This window comes from Diadema setosum, chromosome 13 (assembly GCF_964275005.1).
Source record: "Diadema setosum chromosome 13, eeDiaSeto1, whole genome shotgun sequence".
NCBI lineage: Eukaryota > Metazoa > Echinodermata > Echinoidea > Diadematoida > Diadematidae > Diadema > Diadema setosum.
In genome coordinates this window covers 9,527,365-9,548,610 of record NC_092697.1, presented here as the reverse complement: position 1 = coordinate 9,548,610, position 21,246 = coordinate 9,527,365, and the positions used below count along the sequence as shown (strand labels likewise).

Sequence of the window (21,246 nt, the reverse complement as noted above, 5' to 3'; positions counted from 1 at the left end):
AATCAAGTCACAATGCCCATGACTCTGACAATGCCGAAATAAACCAGAAGCTTGAACATGTTTTCATTACAAAATTAAAGTGAAAAACATTCAACACTGTGAAACTTAGCAACAAACTTTTTTTTTTCAATCATCCCTCTTCTTTTCTTTATCTGTCACACACACACACACACACACACACCACACACAAACACAAAGACACTAAATATACAGATGCACACGGATGGAAAATACGGACAGCACGTGGGGTGATGATTTCCCATACTCGCAATATACTGTACTGCAAGTTATGAGTAGAAGGCTTTATGCCCCTAAATAAGATCGCCAGCACAACGCACTACTGCCCATTGGCAAATATTTCAACAGTGCGATCTGCACTCTATCCTGTAATGGCACAAACTAGTCATTTTTTATAAGGAATTAAATTGAATATGACAGTTTCTGTGAACAATTCAGTTATCATCTTAAAGCCATAAATAAGTTTTTTTTAATAAAAGTTTCTTGAATAATACACTATCACACAATGTCATGTCATGAGTGGCTTTTTTTTCCAAACAATTCAGTTATCATTTTATGATATTAATGAGGGAAGGTGGAAAACAAAACCAAAATACATTGTATGTCCCAATAAAGTGGTATGTGATTCCAAATGAGCAGTGAAAAGGACGCATAAAAAGTGTGCATTCTGTTGTACCTGAGCAGCGTTCCCACCTACATGATTTTTTATTATCAGGTGAGCCCTGTACACGTAATGATATCGTATTGAAACAGCTTGTGTCAAAGTTCAGCTCAAGCAGCTTTATAAATTATAGCTCATCACATAGAAATGAAGTTTTATGACTGCAAGTTTCATTGAGTGTCATTCATTCTAAATCATTGCATATCAAACTGAAAGAAAATCTAAATTCCCGCCACCATAGAAATTTGTGAAATTTCATTAAAACTTTGTCAATGCCACTGCCAAAATGTTACGAAACACAAATCCATTATCATACAATGTCACAATATTTATGAAAAATATTTTTTTCTTACTTTCTTTGTAAATTGTAGAACTAGGAAATGTTAAATTTGAATGCATTCTAAGGAACATACCAGATTTCTGTGAGGTTTATATTTCAACAACAAAACATTTTGGGCTGCAAATCAGGTTGAGAAAATTGTACCCTACATTGTCTATAGAGGGCGACATAACACTAGCTGATTTGTGATGCTGTTGAGTCAGAACAATGAGATTGGAAATGGTGGTTCTCATTCACAGTAATTTCACTTTTTCTCCAAGATGTCTAGCTGCCATTCAACTGAATAGACAATGTCACACTGTAATCAGTATCCAGTCTCTACACACGTCAGTGGTTTGATGGTGTTTTTAACCTGTTGAGGTCGGACTGATTTTTGCTACAACACACATTTCCCATAGACACCTGCCTGAGTATACTCGGGACTCGTCCTCAAGGGGTTAAAAGAGCTGATACAAGTTGATTCATCTACGGAAGACATGAATGGCTGAAGATTGAGACAAAAAATGCCTGAAATTTTGAAAAAGAAAAAAAAAAAAAGCCTCACTGAGGAAAGGTCAATGTGTGCTTCAAAAACAACAAAATTTGTTTCTGTTTGTTAGAACGGAGCATAGATATCATAAAAAAAAGAATTTCCTGCTTTTGATATTGATCCATTTTCACAATGAGAATGGCGACAAAGAAAGACAAGAAAATTATGCCCAAGGCATAGGAGATGCACACACATTGAAAACATGGGCCAAACGATGCTGCACTAATAATACTGTGATAACACTAGAAAAAAAAAGAAAAGAAAAATGACTTGATATCTTTACCTCCTCTTCCTGGGCCACCTCGACCCCGTCCGCGACCTCCACCACCCCGACCCCGACCCTTTGACACCACCTCCTCTTTCACCATGTCGATGACCTCATCAGGTATCCTGAGGTACTTGATGGTACTGCCTCGGATGTAGCACTCGGGCATTTTCCAAAACCTGTCACCATCCTGAAGGAAGTACATGTACATTGTATTTGAGATGGCAGCACTCATTTGCAAAATATCATGGGGATCTTCTCCAGATCTTCTTTAGAAATTTCACACTGTGAAAAACTTCGAATATTAAAAAAAAACTAGAAAAGTCGCCATGAAATGTCGCTATGGCGACTGATGCCTCCGCCATAATGCATGATTCTTCCAATAGGTGTATAGTACAATGTCTTCACAATGTGTGATGACAGTTTCACATAACTGGCAAAATATTGAAATGACAGGTTTGTCAGAAATATCTTGAATGTTCACTTTCCTTGAACTGGGTATGCTATAATTGTCTAAGAGTGCAGGTACACATATTTAGGGAATTGAGAATTTTTATTTGACTTCTGACGAACCCTTTTATAAGTTTATGCATTGAGTAATTTCCAAGGTATGAAGAAAGAGTGTAATTAAAGTACAAAATAGTTTTTTTTTTGGGGGGGGGGGAGGGGGGCATTGAAACCTATCCTTTGACCCTTAACCTTTGACCTTTGACCTTCTGGCTGTAAATTTCCCGGAGAATCTCCATTAGGTAATGCATGTATATATTAAGTTTTAAAACTAATAATGCAAGCATTGCATATACTAGTATATGAGGGAAATAGTAAAATTTTGAGGAGTTGACCTTGACCTTTGACCCCCTGACTATTGACCCACCACCCCTAAATTCCCTAGATAATCCCTGCCAGTCAGTACATGTGTATGCACCAAGTTCCATGAAGATACATTGAACCATTTGCGAGAAAAGTGATATTGCAACATTTTCACCTAACCTTTGACCTTTTGACCTTTGACCTTATGACATGAAACTCTCTTTGGAGAATCTTTACGCAGTAGTACATGTCTACACTAAGTTTCAAGAAAATACCTTTGGGCATTGCATAGATATGAGGGAAATAGCAACATTTTTAGCATTTGACCTTGACCTTTTGACCTTTGACCTCTTGCCGATGTCACTAAAATCTACTCAACTAATTGTCCCATCATACATCATCCTTGGACCAAGTTTGGTGAAAGCTGCTTCATCCAGTTTTGAGTTATCACGTAAACAGATAAATTTTACGATTTGACCTTGATCTTTGACCTTTGACCTCTGTCCGATTTCAGTAAAAAACTTATCAACTAATTGCCCCATCATACATCATCCTCCAACAAAGTTTGGTGAAATTTGCTCGATCCAGTCTTGAGTTATCGCGTAAACGGATACAATTTCATGATTTGACCTTGACCTTTGACCTTTGGCTGATTTCACCCAAAATCTTATCAATTAATTGTCCCATCATACTTTATACTTGGACCAAGTTTGGTAAAATTCCAGTCAATATTACTCAAGTTATCGCGTAAACGAAAGCGGACGGACGTACGTACGGACGGACGGACAACCCGAAAACATAATGCCTCGGGCACCACTTCGTGGCGGAGGCATAAAAAATAGTATGACTGCATGCATATCAAACATGAACTGTTTAGCAAAGCAAAAATTCATTTGATCAGATTAGTTCAATGAAATGATAGCAAAACAATCAGCAGTCTCCAAAGATAATTGAAATCCACCCCATATATGTTGTACAGTACAGCTCTAAAAAAAACAAACAAACAAACAAACAAACAAAAAACAAACATGCTGACATTTCTCATTTAAAGGAGTCATGTAGCACGGATGTGATGTGACATAATATTCAAATGTATGGCTCAACTCATGAAGTCCCTAGCAGCATGACAGTCCATCATACGCAGTAGCACATTGACATTCAACTGCTAGATTTGATGATGACACAACTATTTGGCAGGGAACATTTAGTTATGAAATAGAATTGACACTAACTTCAACTATTTTGTGATACTTACCCTAGATGTACAGATGACTTCTCTCAGATTAATGTTCATCCAGTTATCACAAGCAACGAGATGTCCATTATATGTTTCTCCATTTTTCAATTCCACCAACTAAAATTCATAATAAATTACAAAAACATTAAGAATATTGATGTCAATGCCGACGAATGACGATTTGTTTGTGAACATAGTTTGCAAAGGGAACTACAATCTAAATAGCTGTACAATTCAAATCTTTAAAAAAAATCATTTAAATCATTTAATATAGTACATTAAAAAAAAAAAGATGCCGAAACCATTCTATACTGCATTATACAACAACAACAAAAAACAACAACAAAACAACTATGATCAATCTATGGAAATTAGAATATCTTTGAAATCAAATCGTCTAAATTTGTAATTCTACAAAATAAAAACAAATGCATATTATTAGATTTTTCTATGGCATCAATATATCAAAAGTGATTTAATAAAGGGAAAAATAGAATTAAGTCATTCTGCATTGCTTTACACAAATCTAAAGAGATAACATTACCTCTATAGTATTCCACCCATATGTCACATTTGATGTAATACTAACAATCAATGTTTCAGAGCAGACTGTCTTACCATTCTTTTTTTTTAAAGCTCACATTCTTAACTCAGGAGAGCTACTCAATTCATATATAATAGCAGGAAAGCATGTTGATGTCTGAAAGTATTACACACCTTACTTTTGTTGAATGTAATTTAAAGTGCGTCTGCACTGGCAAGAAACATGTCTAGCGCCATCATAAGGCTCATTTTTCTCTGTGGTGCCCAGTATTTCCCCCATAATGCCAAGCGGCGTGCGGCAATTAACCCCTTCCACACTGAATTCTGAAATCCCCATAGACTTAACACACAGACCACCAGGTTCCCGTAGGGGATGGCCTTGCAGCGCAGCGGCTTGCTTCGATCCCGCATTATGCGCAGTCCAGTGCATAGTATGTATACCATGATCGATGGTACATCCCATGGTTATGCGTACGTTGTCACGTAAATCACTTCGCGATCTGTTCGGTGCTTTCAAACACTGTCTTCAACACTCAGATCGGTTACTGGTATTCTGATCTTTGTGTCGAACTTCAATCTGCGTGCCATTATGTCGCGGATACGACTTGGTAAATGCTGGATCCAGTGGGAGGAGGTGCGAGCTGTTTATCGGCAAGAAATGAACAAGATAAACGTTGCCCTTCACGGCCCATCAAGCCATTCAACACAGGATGACTTTGCTGGTCATCTGCTGGATGTCCACCACTCGCACTGGGCATCAGCACTGTGTGCCAGGATTGCGGGATCAACCCGTTGTGAAAGTTTCTACATGCACTCAGACTGAGTCAGAAGCCTCTGATAAGCCAAGGTGGGTGAAACTCAACTTGTATGATATATAATTGTAGGATCCTACCTATTTTTTATTCAGTTGCAAATGACATTCACTGAACGCTGAATTTATAACCTTCCAAATCCATGTAACGATAACGTTACCGTTACTTGAATTACTGGTACAGTTGTACCGCAGCGTTGATCATGCAACTATCGCGATGAACGATGACACAATTTAAAACAGCCTTATTCACATTTTTTTTTTAATGATTATCACAATAAATACTGACGTCCAACTTACGACAAAAAGTACTATGATGACTCAATGACTAGACCTAGGCCTGATTAAGTCAATTAGTGAACGTGTACGGTCACAGTAGAGCCTAGTAGACCCAGCCATACATGTAAATTATCACTAGCTGTATAGTCTATGAACGTTTTCATTTTTAGCTTATTGTTCCTCACTAACCCAGCCTCAACAAATTGTCAAAATTTCTAGGAAGGGAAATCATGATCAATTCAAGATATGTTATCTGTTTTCCAATTGCAATCTCGAGATTGGTGTCATTTCTCACATGTGTGGTAATATTCAGGGGGACAGCACATCAGCTGTACATATACAAGTGTATACACACTTGTAGGCCTAGATCTACAGTAGGACTAGGAACCGCGTGTACATTTGCTCTGGTACTACTAGTCACTACTAGACTACTAGTGCTGACTGTAGTACTAACGTTAGATCTGTACTCTTACCGTCTAGTTATCTTAGTACTAGCAAAGATTTATGTGCGAGAGATAACGCATCTGGAGCTTTCATCACTCATTGTGTTGGACTTCATGAAAACTCAATAAAGAGCATGAAATTTGAAGGAATATTTTTCTGCACATCGTGTAGTATATCTAAATCAGCTATTGAAAATAATTTTTGGTCGTACAAAACCTTATGGTAATAAAATGCTTGACTACATGTACAGTTGTAGCGACAGTCTTATACAGGGCAGCTTGCATGCAACGTTGCAGACAACTGGGTGCAATTGAACTCACATGGTGACCGGCAATAGATTGCGCAGACCTGCAGCCTGTGCCTCCATGGGATATGGGTTACCACTTATCGCACAATCCTGCAGGCAACACCTCCACTGGTTACAAAAATAAGATTTGGTATTCAAACCCTTGGACTGACTGGAGGCCCTGGCTGCAGGATTGCACAATCTATCGTTGGTCAGATTTTGTGAGCTCACTTGCACCTAGTTGCCAGCGCCGTTGCATTGCGAGCTGGACTGTATGAAAGACGTAGACATAATTCATTATGCCTTTCATACATGTACGTACCTGTACTGTACTTTTTCGAGTATGGTTACAGTTGTAGTTCCCTGTTTCGGTAGGTTGTATAATATAACAACTAAGGACAGTTGGGGCTCAGTAACTGGACACCAATTTTACTAAGATTTAAAATGAGAAAATTTGGGTGTTTTTTACGTCAAATGGCCAAGGTCAAAGAGAGCATATCAGAATAAATTGATTTGATTTGTGGGCATTATTGGAAATACAAGGCCAGAACAAAAGGAAGGTACAGGCACATTTGTACAATGTATAATTGTCACACATGCAAAACTGCTATTTCATTACACTGTACAGACCCTACACGCCAATGTACACTCCCATCAAATTCAGCACCTTTTCTTTGCCATCATAATATCAATATACAGTGTAGTAGAAATACTGATTTCTTGATGTCAAGATAGCTTTGTAGCGGAGTAATTGGCTGTCCTTGAGTGGTATACCTGATCAATTATGTGAAGCCAGATGAATATTGCACAATGGACGAGTGTAATATTCGTCAAGCTGAATGCAATATGTCTGGTATACCATGAAAGGGTAGCCAATATTATGATTATTATGTAGATCTGCCCCCAAAGATGCGTGAACAGTGGTTTGGAATTCATGGAAATCGCTTAAATTGAAATTGCATTTTACACTAGTTTATGAAATGAAAGAATTCCACGTCTCATCCACCTTTACTGGTACGAAAGCACAGTCGCACGCTACTCTAGCGCACTGTCATACCATCTCAGTAGGCTACCGGGCCATGCAGTATGGTGTATTGTTTCACAGAAATCTTTTACAGTAACCTATTGGGATTTTCATGTTTCTTCAATATGGTCATTGCTGCATGATTGGTAATAAAGGGGACAGACTACATGTTTTTAGTGTGCTGCTGAAACCTCTCATATAATATTCACTAATGTGATATGAAAAGTCTGGGGTACAGTACATTTGTATGCATGGTATCCAACTAACATTATGTTTTATGCTGTACTGCTCTTGCCTTGATTTACCTTGATGTTGGGCATAAAGTATACACGATGTATAAACTTATTTGCCCCTGTGCATCTTCTTTGTGTTAGTTCTCGGTCATCAGAATAATCTGACTTACTTGTAGCCTCTGCAGCTGATAGCACAACATCACAGACAGAAACCATCTCCACCTCTGCAGTTGCTGACAAACATTGTACAGCATTGTCTTCTTTGAGGTTGTGCTCCTCTGAAATATGTAGTGCATTGTCAATCACCTCAGAATCCATAATGTCCACTGGACGATTTTGATTGCATGGAAACCTTACTCTTTGCATGCTCTGCAGGTTGATTAAAAAGGTATTTTACACACAGAGGTCAGCTACAGTGTCTAACAGAGCCCTAAGGCGATGTCAATGTTTCAAGGCACTCTTGGAATTTTGTGCCAATGGAAATACATTGTGTGGAATAACAATGAGATTTAATTTTTCTTCAAAGTTAGATGTCTTTGGTTATATTGTGTAGTACATTTAACAAGCTGTCAGTTCATATGTTTTTCAGAGCAACTACTGCTGAAGATCTACCTGCAGGAAGCTCTGTCCAGATACGTCTCGAACTCCCAAGGACTCAAGAATTGGGCCAGCCGGTAGATACTTCAAGTGAGATTTCTTGAAGCGTACATTGTAGTATTGATAGGGTCCGAAATTTATTTTGTGATCATTGTTTGTTCTTACAGCATAATCCTGTCGGGATGGATAACAAAAATATCCTATAAACCCAGAGATGCCGACTATTCTGGAATATTCATTAAGCCTGTCAATAGCCCTCCCCCATACAGTTTGTTTTTCCTGAGTGGCTACAATAATAGTAGATGGTTGCCTCTGAAGACACAGTACATGAATAGTGTAATGTATTCATACACAAACCTCCTTATCATCTGTTCGGTGATACGAAAAAAAAAAAAAGGTGACTTACAGTTACTAAGTAAGTTCAAACTCAAGACCTTTATTGGTCAACTAAAGCAGTCATGACATTGGGATGAGTTATTTTGATTTGGATAGATATGCTGATATCTAACACCAAATATGGAAAATAGCTCATGATTGGCCAATTTCTGGATACCTTGTAACGAACAGTGCTGGGAATTCATCTGACTTCTTGAGTCTTTTGCTGATTTTACCCATAAAATAGCATGCAGTATTTAGGATGTATCCTGCTGGAAACATCAAGTTATATACCGGTACTCATTGTTCCTGTTATTTCTTTCCAGAAATGTTCTGCTGAAGTGGAAGTTTACCATCAGCAAAATTAGTGTTATTTTAAGTTCTGCAGCCCAAGATATCTTCGGCCTCGTATCTCAGAGGAAAAATGCCAGCTGAAATAACTTGTGCATTGGAAGCAATGTTCTGAATAAGGAATGAAAGAATGCAAATGGCCATCCAACTGATCCAAATGTTCCTCTCAGAGAAAACATAAAAAAAACATGTTTTCTTTGGTCAGAATACTGCCTTTAGTATACCAGACGATGTTTAGTTTGTGAGTTATTCAGAAAAAATGTTTTTATTTCGTATACCGGTATACAAATCAATTGATTTTATTAAAACTCTTAAAACCATTGCTTTGATAAGAGTGTGATCCCTCAGCTACATTGTAAAGGAACAATACATGTGTACTCTATACTCTACACAGTGTGTCCTACAGTGTATACCCATTGACCAATTACCATTCAATTTTAGGAGTTTGTTGTGAAAGAATGTTTGTAACCTTTACTTTTTGAGAAGTACACTGTATTATACTCAAGATCATTGCTGCTGTTTGCCACACATCATACTTTTCATGGTAAATGCACTGTACAATGATTGCCTTTTCAATATGTTATTCCCATCCATATTAAAAAGACAATATCGTGATCACAAATTGTGTGTAAAAGAGCATTTGCAACACCCTATATCTGCACTTTTTTTCAGCCAATTAGCATATAAATATTTTTGGGTACATTTTTTTTTCACGTATCCCTGAGAATTTTCTTGACCATAATACATACTGATGTGTTCTTTCTAGGAGTGTTGTGCTACCTTGCTCGTTGATAACTAGGACTCTAAAAATCTAGGATCAAACTGTAAAATTTTGTACTCGACTCGACATGAAAATGTCATTTACTGACACTCATTCGGAAAATATATGTCATTAGTATAATTGAAAGTAATTATCACTTTGTTTCATTACATGTATGTGGTTAATTAAGTATGCTTTGTTTGTGTTTACAGCTCCTAGGAGAGCTCCTCTGCGCAGAGGAGTGTTGTTTTCACCGATCAACTCTAAGACCCTCCTGAACCAAGTCAGGTGAGTATCAAACTAAAAATTATCATTGTTATGCACAGGCTTATTGACAATAAAATGCCCACAAATTTGACCATGAATCCTTTTTATTCCTCTGTCCGATGGGTGCTTGAGGCATGATATTTTTGGGTTGTAGGTCTGTCTGTCTACTTTAGTATACGCGATAACTTGAGTAATACTGAGCGGAATTTGACTAAACATAGTCCGACTATGAAGTATGATTGGGCAATCACTTGATTAGAAATTGGTCGTAGGTCAAAAGTGAAGGTCATCTAAAACAGTTTATGCAATAACTCAAGACTGTATTGAGCAAATTTCAGCAAACTTGGCACAAGGGTAAAATATGATAGGGCACTAACTTGATAACATTTTGTGTAAAATTGGCAAGAGTCAAAGGTCAAGGTCAAATTCTAAAAATTCACTGTGTGATATTAAAACTCAAGACTGGATCAAGCAAATTTCACTAAACTTTGCACAAGGGTGAAGCAAGGTGGGATAATCACTTGATTAGACTTTGGGTAAAATTGGGTAAAACTTCAAAGGTGGATGTAGCAAATCTCAATAAACTAGAGCAATGTACAATGTACATATACCTCAGACAAACATAATGAATGTTCGATATTCTGAAGGTTCATTATTCCGAAGGTTCGTTACTCCAAAACACACATATTCCCAATACCTAGAGGTTCGTTAATCCGAAAATGAAAAAGGTTCATCAATCTGAACATTTGTGGCGTTATTCCAAAGATTTGTTAATCCGAAATGATATTTGGAAAAACAAATCTTCGGAATAACGAATCTGCGGACTGAAGAGCCTTCGGAATGACAAACCTTTGGAATAACGAGCTGTAACTCTATTGGGTACCATGTTACCAGGTCTAATAATTGGGGTCTGTGACAAGACTATACTCTTGGCGCTGTTCCCAGGCCATGACCAGGTGCCAGTTGTAATACGATCTCACGAAAGAATGCTTGTGCGCGCCGTGTTCCTTTGTCGGTAGCCCTTCCCAGGCCCCAACCCTGTCTAGCACTTCTGTCTCTTTACTAGTAGTTGGTGTTTTTGTTTTTCTGATGGTAGTGGTCTCTGTCTTGGGTCTGTGTGTGTTTTGCATCTTTCATGTGCGAGGGGAAAAAAAGAGACAGAAAAGAACTTCAAGAATTCGAGGAAGTCTTGCGGATTTTCTTTCTCGTCATTCACGCTAGGGGAAAAAGGAGGGGGGGGGGTATTTTTTTTCTGAATTGTTCATGGCAGGGGAAAGAGGAGACAGGGAGAGAAGCGTTTGTTGCTCTTTTTTCTCTTCAATCCTGTTTACATACATTTAGTTACACTGAAGCATTGATAAAGATTTGCTGCTGTGAAGTCAATAGGACATTAAAATAAGAAGCCTCCCATTTACTTCTGTTCATCGAATCTTCACCTAACTACTGTACCTTTAGAGTATGGTAACAGGAATAGCAGAAATAGTTCTGGTTACCTTGACATGTGTTTGCAGGGAAATCGTGGATGCACTTGAAAAATAGTAGACTTTTTGAAGCTTGAAGTTTGTTATGAAGCCACATATACAGTGTACAAGTTTTGTACATGTAGGGCTCATCAGTTGTTCGATTTCGGTATGAATTTGGAAAGGTTGCGACACAGTTTAGTTAGCACAATTTCGTCAATTCCAAATCAAATTTAGGAGACAGAATCAATTTTCTAAGCCAAGTATCGGAAATCCCAATCAGAGCTGCATATGATAAATTGATATGTCGTGTTACATTGTATCTTGTAGTTTAGTAATGACCAAAGATTCAGGGTTACCTCAAGAAAATCTGATGCATTGCTAAATGAATTACAATATGGAAGATATATTGGTACAATGAAAGATTTTCTACATGATTTGACTCACAAATATTGATTAAGTTGACTGACAAAATTATGTACCTGAACCCATATACTCAACATAAAATATTTTAGAAACGTATTTGCCATAAAACCATCATACTAATGTGACGCCTAGAGCATATAAGTCCAAAGACAATGTTTTATAGTGGTAATTTAATCGCCTGTGGCTTGTGGGGTTTGATAAGACGTTTGGTTTTCCCACAGACCGTATTGAATTTGGAGGAGAAACTTGCAATCTGCTCCATAAACCATTTTCGTACTGTATCCAGATTTACACAATTATACTTGTTTCCTTCCATGCGCTCATTGACAACAATTCGAAGAACTTGTCACAGACAGTCAGAATATATAATCTTCCTTGTTCACGATGCTGTTACAAACTTCACATGAGCGCGGACAAAGTTTGTTGGGTTGTCATTATTTGTTTACAAAAATACAATCTGAATACATGAGAAACCCGTTCATTAGCATTGACAACAATTCTAGAACCTGCAACAAACAATACTGGACACAAGAGACACAATATGGTTTTATGCTCCTACTTGCTCCCGAAGCTCGGACAAGCATCGCATGAGCTCGAACAAGCTTTTAGGGCCACCATATGGGCATCCTTTATTGCAGCAACAAGTCTTAATACATGATAATATCATCTATTACCATTGAATGTTATGATGTCTAGTCAACCAACATGCAAACAAAAACAAACAATCAACAGTCAATGAATTAATGCATGCGCATTTTGTGTTACAGTACTTTTGATGTACAGCTGTAGGCAGAATTTGTTTCATTATTTTTCTTATTTATTTCTGTCTCTCATGCGTAGGCCAAGGTGGAGGCGCTCACCAGGGATCAAGTCAATGAGCTGGCCATCACGAACTTGAAAAGGACAGCTGGACTATTCGAAGATTTCTTCGAGCAGTTTGTTCATCCACCGCCACAGCCGCCACGAGAGCCAGAGCCAGAAGCCGTGCCTCCATGGTGCAAATGTGGGCGGTGCAGGGAGATGGCGCATGACGTAGAGAAAAAATGCTGCAGAAAAGCTAACATGCAGTGTCACTCGCTCTCTGCACGATTCCGTCGCCTCTGTTTGGACCCAGCTGTACTCGACATCGTTCGCCACAGCCTGGAGAACCAGCACGCCTGGGCCGCAGACAGGGGCAACAGATCATACCGTCACGCGTCATATCGCACATACATTGTACGTCCATTGGCAGCACGACAAATTGGGCGCTGGCAATCGAAGAGTGGTTCCCTCCTGTTCTGTCTGGGCCATTAGAACCGAGTACAGTACTCATCTGCTAACGGGCACTATGTAGGTTATCAGGAGGTCAAAGGGTACCGAGATGGTTATAGGGTCGAACTTTATACTCCTTCCACAACCATTTTCCTTGTATCTTGGATCTTGCAACATACTTTCAATAGACGACACTGGTTGCTCTTAGTTTGGTTAGGTCTTACGATTATTCTATGAGATGTGTGCTCATAGTACATGTAACATAGTGAAGTATCCCTTTGTTGTAGGCCTACTATCTATTACGCATGAGTGATTCTTTATGCACTTATATGCAGGTATCAATTACTGTATGAGACATTATGTTCATTTCAAGACACTAGTGATATTGTAAAATGCTGAATAGGTGAGTAAATCTAACAGAACACGCCAGAGATGACGAACTTCCTTTGTGGCTGATACATGTATAAAACTACATGTGGAAAAAAAATTGTACAAGACATTTTACCGATATGTGTATACAAGTATGTATTGGATGGAGATATTTCTAAACATTTTCTTTGTATTTTTATTGTCTGCAAAGGCTGCAGATATTTCTAAACATTTTCTTTGTATTTTTATTGTCTGCAAAGCTACTTATTATGCCTCCATCTTGCGGTAACTAGTTATTTAGACTTTGTTTCACCCCATCCCTATGCTAAAACGTTTGTATGCACATTCTGCCAGCAAAACATATATGAATATGATATGCACATCCTCATTGACAGAACAGGGTTTATAGTTCGTGAGGTGGGATGCTTCTCTATATCAACACATGGCGGTCTATCTCCTACCTCCATGATAAACTGTTGGTTTGATGTAGACTGTGAAGTTCGCAACTCGACATCATCATGGATTTGAAGGTTGAAAATGGCAAAGCCTCTTATCCCCCAAAATATACAAGACAGAATATGTGCAAGATTTACATGCAAACGGGATGTGCTCACCCTTGTCAAAATCCCTGTGCAGTGGATGGTGAAAGAAATATATAATGTAAGTTGGTGTGTTGTCATTATGCCTACACATACATTAACTGTGGTAGTGAGTGTTTGGTGTATTTCCTACAGATCTCGTTTTGATAATATATTTTTCTCTGTGGTTGGTTTTCACATTAGCACAAGCTAATCCTATCCCTTTAGCATTTGTACATGATAACCATGGTACTATACATGTGTATTGAAACAGTTTCGCAATAAACACAAAGAGCAAAGAAGGAAACAATCACTCGTTTCTTTTTCTGTCCTAGGTGTCCTGAGATTTATGCAACTAACTCTGGTAAAGAAGGAAACGCGACTTCGTTTCTGAGTCCGACATCAATACTCACAAATCTTGTGTTCCACTTTGTTCCACTCACCTGCATAGCGTACTAGACCAGTTTTGTAGTGAATTTCAAGTTATATTTTCGTCCCTGCTTAGTGGCAAAAACAGCTCAGAGAACCTGTCAAAAATAGTTGGATTCAGAGTTCTGACTGAAATTCCTCCTGAATGTTGGAGAAAACACCTTATGAGCTGGAACAAGCTCTCGAATTGGTCTAGAAATCATTGGAGGTATGCATGAAATTTGAACACTAAGCCATGTCTTGCTCGACTATTTCAGTTACCACACTAAGGTCAGAATTCCTAATCACAAGTAGCCCGCATTTCATGTAGAAACATTGCGAACGACATCCGACTATACAGGTCACAAAAAGATACATTTATCGATATGATATGACCACTTTATTTTTATTTTGAGGATATTGAGAATTTGCTAATTGATCTGTAGAGGGAATTTAGGCGTTTTATTTGCCAACCCGCACGACAGCAGAGCATTTTGTAACGTACAGTTGTATTCTAACAGACCATTTCCATAATGTATTCAAATTTATGAACATTTCCTTACCTGCACCGTGACAGAGACTATTCAACCTGTGTCAAAAACATTTGGATCCAAAAGATAGAATACAGGGTTAGAATTGGTTGCTCGCAAAGGGTTGCTATGGAGATCCTTTGTTGCAGAAGTTTGCATACAATATGCAGTACACTAATAACACGGTATACATTCCGAAATTTATCCTGTCACAAGCAGTAGACAATTTTAGTTGTGTACACGTATTAAAATTTATGGACATTTTTTCTTCCCCGAGTGATGACAGTTCATGTGACTTTTTGCTAAGACGATTACTGTCTTGAAAATCAGCGCAGATTGTATTTGCTGAAAAGGGTCGGATATTTCGGTCAAAGTTTCGGACAAAGTAGAGATCCTTTGTTCAAGAATACACAAAACCTATATCAGGAAAGCACTGTATGTCGTATACATATTGTATTAGATTGTGTGTATCATGCATCTGTCCACATGACAAATATTCCTTGTGATGATATTCCAGCAGAATTACACCTGTTGTTTACTGAACATCATTACTGGCGTCATGTGGGGTGTACATGCCTTTTGGTTATTTGTTAGTAATGACAAAACCTTAGTGACGGCTCAATAAACGTTCGTATTGAGTTCACTTCTACAATCATGGATTCCCTAGCAACCCTAAAGCTATAGACAGGGCTCATGTAATGTTTGTCTGAGCTTCGGGATAAACCAAGTTATAACCCTGCACCTGCATGTGCATGGATTCCGTCTTTTGAATCAAATTTTCTACAACATTATCTTTGGATGGTACTATAAGTAGTCAGTGTGCAAAGGGACGAAATTATAAAGTTGAATTCATTACGAATCATTAGTGCTCACGGATGAAAAGTTTTGCAAGGGTACAAATTCAGAATTGGCAATATGCACCTGCCTACTGGCCTAACTAAGTCCTTTGTGGTCTGATCCTTCTGGAGATGTGTGTTTGGCAAAAGATAAAGAGTAATACACCTGAATCTCCTATATCTCGGTATAAAAATACCTAAAATGTTGTTCCTTGGTGCGATGCTTTCATAAGTTATTCAGCTGAAAACATTTTCTGTGTAAACCTTCAATTTCGCTGGATATACTGTAATTTCCATGGTCCCAAGGACTCCTTCATAATGAGTTTCTATGCAAGCCTTTCACTTGCTTCTTTCGGACAATTTCTATATTATTTGGTAGCCTTTGCTGCGCAAATTTCAAGAGGTTTGTTTTTAACAGGGAGATGGAATCCACTGAGGCCTGGTTTTATGTATGTTGCAGAGTTGCCATTTCTGAAATACTTGTCCATTAGATTTGTTATTCTGTGACAAGACTGATTAAGAGCATTTTGCAGATTGGATTTCAACGCTTCATGAAGTAATTTATCATTATTATTATTACTGTATCATTATTATTATTGTCACTACTATACTACTACTGCTTCTGCTGATACAATTACTTGTACTACTAATACTACTACTATTCTTATTCTTATTATTATCACCATTATCATCCTCATTGTTACTATCATCATTATTATAAGGACCTACTATCTTCAACCACCTACTATCGACCATCTTCAGTAACATTCATGGACACGGGTTTTAGTCGTCCTTCTCGATCTTTACTGTTTTGGTTCCTGGACTGTTTTTTTTTTTTTTTATTTATTGACATATTCATATTTATGCATGTGATTCATGTTTACAAGCATTTGTACAGTTGTAGCCGTAGGGCCTTGACATTGATTATGATATACAACTGTACATATAATGAAAAAATAAACAACCCAAAATCAACTATGCAAATCGTACGGGAAAGTGAGGTATAGCGAAACCGTTATCGGTGTATCGCCTACACAGGGAGATAGGATACCGCGGAGATCGAGGTGGGTGATAAATTTTCGTGGAAATGTGATTGATCGTTGGTACAATACGTGTTCATGCTGTGCTACGTTTATTTACGAGCTGGAATTAACAACCAACAAACTAAATGCGATCACTAATCACATGTCATCGTAATTGACCAACCCATAATCAGGCGAATAATTATAGTTCAGAAGTTACAAATCCCAGCTCGCTGGCCCGACGAAGAAACCGACGGCCACATTACAGTACTAGTAATTCACCGGGCAAAATCGTGAAATAGGCCCCACCGCAGTGCGCGTGCACCCGTGCGTTAGCAAGCAAGGTTAGGTTAGGGTTAGGGTTTAGGGTTAGGTAGGGTTGTATTTATGGTTAAATTGGCCATTAAATTAGTCAAGGGACATTAGGGAGTCCTTCCGAGAATAAAAAGTAGAAGACCAAAGAAAAAACGGGAGAAAGGGAGGACGAAAGATGCTATGCTGTGGAAATCGGCCCCACCGCCGTATGCATCTCGCGTAAACGCCGTTTGGTGGGGCCGCATTCACGAGTATTATACTGTGGAAGAAAGCCCCACCGCCGTGCTTATCTACCGATAAACGCCACACGGTGGGGCTGAATTCACGAGTATAAACAGGCGAGCCGCCGTAGTATTTGTACGGACACGCAGTGGTGGGGCCTATTTCGTTCACGAGTATGCCATTCACCGCCCTGGGCTGAGTGAGTGGATTGTCGTGGATCTCTCTCGCGACAAGTAACCCGTTCCCTCGCGATCGGCCGAAAGATCGAGGCCGCGCCGGGCGGGCCGGGCTAGCTCTCGGTACCCCACCATAATATGCACTGCTTGTGTGTGTTTTCTCGGCTCTGCGTATGCGCACAAGCTGCTGTGAGATTGTGCGCTGACCGGCAGGCGGCGATCAGCGCAGCCACAGTATGAAATAACGATGTAACCACAGAACTAGAGTTTTGACTAGAGTTCCGTGGATGTAACCCGGCCACCGGAAGTTTTGATAGATGGCGCTCTTTACAAAAAAAGTTCTGGCATCAAAATAATGACTAGTGCAGACGGGCTTTAAAATACATTCATTCTAACCTACACAGCATAAAATACCTGGCAATTTACACACATATCTTACAGTATATGATTATGAAAACAGATGACATGAAGTCTGTAGAATTTGCCAACAGGCCCAAGACAGAAAATGAGTAAAGAAAGGAATGTTTGCGATTTAGACTACAATGGTAACTTACCATAGGGTGATTTTGAGCAGTCCTCAGCAATGATAACGGCAACTGGAAAAAGACAGGGACAACCGATTATCAATACTAATAGCATTGTTGATAAACATGTGAACTTTGCAAGGTTTTTCAAGATACTGAATAAGCTGTTATTTTCACAAGTGTTAAATTTTCACAAATTTCCCAAATCACATCTGGATTGCAAATTTAACATGTGAAAATGTTGCCATGCGCTACAGGAATAGTGCATTTACCATAGCAAAAACAACATCTCGTGAAAATGCCTGTGACCTCCTCATTCGCGAAAGTATGCGAAAACAGCAGCTTATACAGTATGATCAGCAGCCAAAGTCATTTCATCACTGAGATTTAAATAATCAATTAGTGTAGAGGACAATATATTGTAGGCCTTAAAGTGGAAAGTTTTACAGTGTGGAAATTTTTGCACATTTCATGCAACCAGAAGCTAGACCCTAGCACACAAATATTTTTGCATGCCATATGTTCCAGTAAGTGCAGTAGCTGATGTCCTTATTCTGCAGAATTAAAAACATGTGAAATTCATCTTACTCGGCCAAGTGTGAAAAATTACTCACACGAAAATACCCACTTTTACAATTACAGTAATCACTGAAGAAAAGAAGAGGAAAAGGAAAGTGACAACTTAAAATGAGGCTCCCCAGGACAGGCAGGCCCCAATCATCATGTATATTTTCTTTCGGCCCTAGAGTACTTTCGTACCTGTTTGTCAAATGATCTCCAGACATGCACAAACTCAACCTTGTTATTCAGTAACCAAAAATACTTGCATGTGAGTCTCCAAAGTCAAATAGAAGTTAAGTTTTAACACTTTTAGTGTTTAGGAGTGTCTGAAAATTGGTGGAAAATCTTGATCGCTTGAAATTCTGCTCCGTATTTTTTTTTATTTTTTATATCATGTCTTTATATCATTGTTTGTACAGAGCACTGAAATAATCTGTCTGCTTTAATAATTATGATTGTAAAACATGTGCAATTCAGCCTTTGGCTGCATGATTTTTAATAATACCTGTTCAATTCAATTCAATAAAAACACAGTACGAATACATTCAGCGCATGTCATTTGGTCTGAATGAAGCCACACAGTGGCTTTTTCTATGGTGTCGTTGAAAAGCTAAAATTTATTTTTTTCTTTTCCTCGGCCAAGTCTTGCGTTATGGCGGTTGTAGCTTCAAAGCAGTTGACCGCATACGCGACTGTGCACTGTCACTTATATCTTTCTCTTTTTCAACTATCTTTTCTTCTTTCATTTTCAGGTATAATATATACCTAAATTTTTTTTTTGTATATTCTTTGTTTGAATTTCATTCAATATCAGGCCCATGTTAACAATGAAATTAATGTAAAGAATTCTAATATAACAAGAAATATAGTACAAACAATTATAAAAAAAAAATTGATATAGACTGCACCGTCTATATACACACACAAGAACACCCCCAATCCTCAATCAATCGCTACTGGTGGAGAAAGTATTATCTTTTTAAAGATACCATAGGAGATAGCTATATTCAGATCAATCGCGGCGCTCGGTCGCTCGCTGCTGTGAACGTGTTGATTTGTCTGCTCCTATACAATGCAGTTATCTCAGAGCAAACTAGCTGCGGTCGACATATTTCGACAAGTGTGAAAGAGTCAAAATGGTGAAAATTCCTTTTTTACTGGCCTTGAATCTCACTCAGATGCAAATATTCAAGGCTGTAAGTAGGCACCGCAAATGGCACTAGCTGGCACTGCCGCGTATGTGCACCAAAATTCAATGTGCACTGGGCACCACTGTATCCCCATAGGCATACGTGTTGTATGCCAGCTATCGCTGCGATTTTTTAGTGCATGTGTCAATGGAAATGTGGAAGGATATTAGTTTTCACTTTGTGTAAACAGGCATTTTTCGGTATGTATCGAAAATACAGGATTTTCATTTACCAACGAAGGTGACAGTTGCCTTCAGAAAGCTGGAATTTCAGCGCAAATTGTGATGATTCGTGACGATATGTACCAAATTTGCAGCTAAAGTTGGTTAAGTTTTGTCTTTGTTTGTCTATTTACCTATATTAAAAGCAAACTTCATTATTTTGTTTGACATTTTTGGAAAGCTTAGCTGATGAACGATTTCTTCAATGCACAACCTAAGCTGCGCCAGCCAGCGCAACAGGTCTGTGGTAGCTGGAAGTAGGTCACTGCAAGACCATTTTCAGACGATCTTGAGTCAAAGTTTGCGTGTTGTTGCATTTTCTCCGCGCACACGGGAACAAACCTGTGCGTGCATCTATTAAAGGGGAGGGCTAGTAACTGATCAGTGGGAATCAGTGGAAATGCTGGGAGATGATTGTTCCAATCCTTATGGGATTCATTCAAAAGTCCATTGTATATCTATTGTTGTGTGAAAATGATTTGCTTCAGAACGGTCTCATATTCAAGTAATGTGCAGATTAATGCTCCGTCACTGACCAGGGACGCTAACCTGGAAGCATTAAACTGCACATTACTTGAATATGACACCATTCTGAAGCAAATCATTTTCACACAACATAAGATATACAATGAACTCTTGAATGAATCCCATAAGGATTGGAACAATCATCTCCCAGCATTTCCACTGATTCCCACTGATCAGTTACTAGCCTTCCCCTTTAAATTTTAATGCATGCATCACAAATTGTGAAGATTGCTTTTGTAGTATCAGTGATCTACAAAGTGCAATAAATGCCATGCAACAAACTTGCTTCCTTTTCATTGTCATTTAATTCCACGAAAAAAAGAAACAACCTAACTTAGTCTAGTCATTCAGAGATTCCTTCCACCCCCGTGGGTAGCCATTGACACATGCATGCATTTCGGTAATGAGCAATTTGACTTTGACATACGCATGACGCCGAACCCCAAGAGGCTACCCTGCACACAAAGAGTACAGCATAGTCTGCCCGCCGGTACTTCAGGTGATGCCTTGTGCGAAACGGGACACAAAGTTTCCTGATGCCGTGGACGCGTACCCGTCACTAGCAGACGCTGAGCGGCGACATAGCAGATGGCATAGACTTCAGAGCGCACATTTAAAAATATGGACGCGCACAAGGTTCGATCACAGCTATCGCATGATATCAGCAGTGGTTTGTGGTCAACAAATCAAAACGTGATTTCTTGCATATTGTAATCAAATTTCAGGGTTAGTTTTTCCTGATTAAAAGCATATTTTTGAAGTGCCAAGGCACAAACCCCAAGGTAAGATTTTGTGGTTTTTT

General features: G+C 38.7%; 2 protein-coding genes across 2 annotated transcripts in view; one reads left to right on the top strand and one right to left on the bottom strand.

Annotated features, from left to right (window-relative positions):
- Positions 1 to 21,246, bottom strand: part of LOC140236730 (U6 snRNA-associated Sm-like protein LSm4) — a 51,684-nt gene that overhangs the window by 29,807 nt on the left and 631 nt on the right. The window contains exons 2-4 of the mRNA XM_072316656.1: positions 17,978 to 18,019; positions 3,879 to 3,977; positions 1,832 to 2,003 (exon numbers count right to left, since the gene is read on the bottom strand). Of these exons, the coding sequence (XP_072172757.1) occupies positions 1,832 to 2,003; positions 3,879 to 3,977; positions 17,978 to 18,019 (313 nt within the window). The remainder of the gene's footprint in view (positions 1 to 1,831; positions 2,004 to 3,878; positions 3,978 to 17,977; positions 18,020 to 21,246) is intronic.
- On the top strand, positions 4,996 to 14,224 carry LOC140236777 (uncharacterized). Its single transcript, XM_072316707.1, has 4 exons — positions 4,996 to 5,250; positions 8,070 to 8,167; positions 9,776 to 9,851; positions 12,557 to 14,224. Exons 1-4 carry the CDS (start codon positions 5,114 to 5,116, stop codon positions 12,612 to 12,614), a joined length of 369 nt encoding a protein of 122 aa, XP_072172808.1. The 5' UTR covers positions 4,996 to 5,113; the 3' UTR covers positions 12,615 to 14,224.

Excerpts from the sequence above, each read along its gene's own strand:
- LOC140236777 (XM_072316707.1), top strand. The coding sequence starts at position 5,114 with ATGACTTTGCTGGTCATCTGCTGGATGTCCACCACTCGCACTGGGCAT. Across the intron at positions 5,251-8,069 it reads GAAGCCTCTGATAAGCCAAG|AGCAACTACTGCTGAAGATC; the intron begins GTGGGTGAAACT and ends TATGTTTTTCAG. Across the intron at positions 8,168-9,775 it reads CCAGCCGGTAGATACTTCAA|CTCCTAGGAGAGCTCCTCTG; the intron begins GTGAGATTTCTT and ends TTGTGTTTACAG.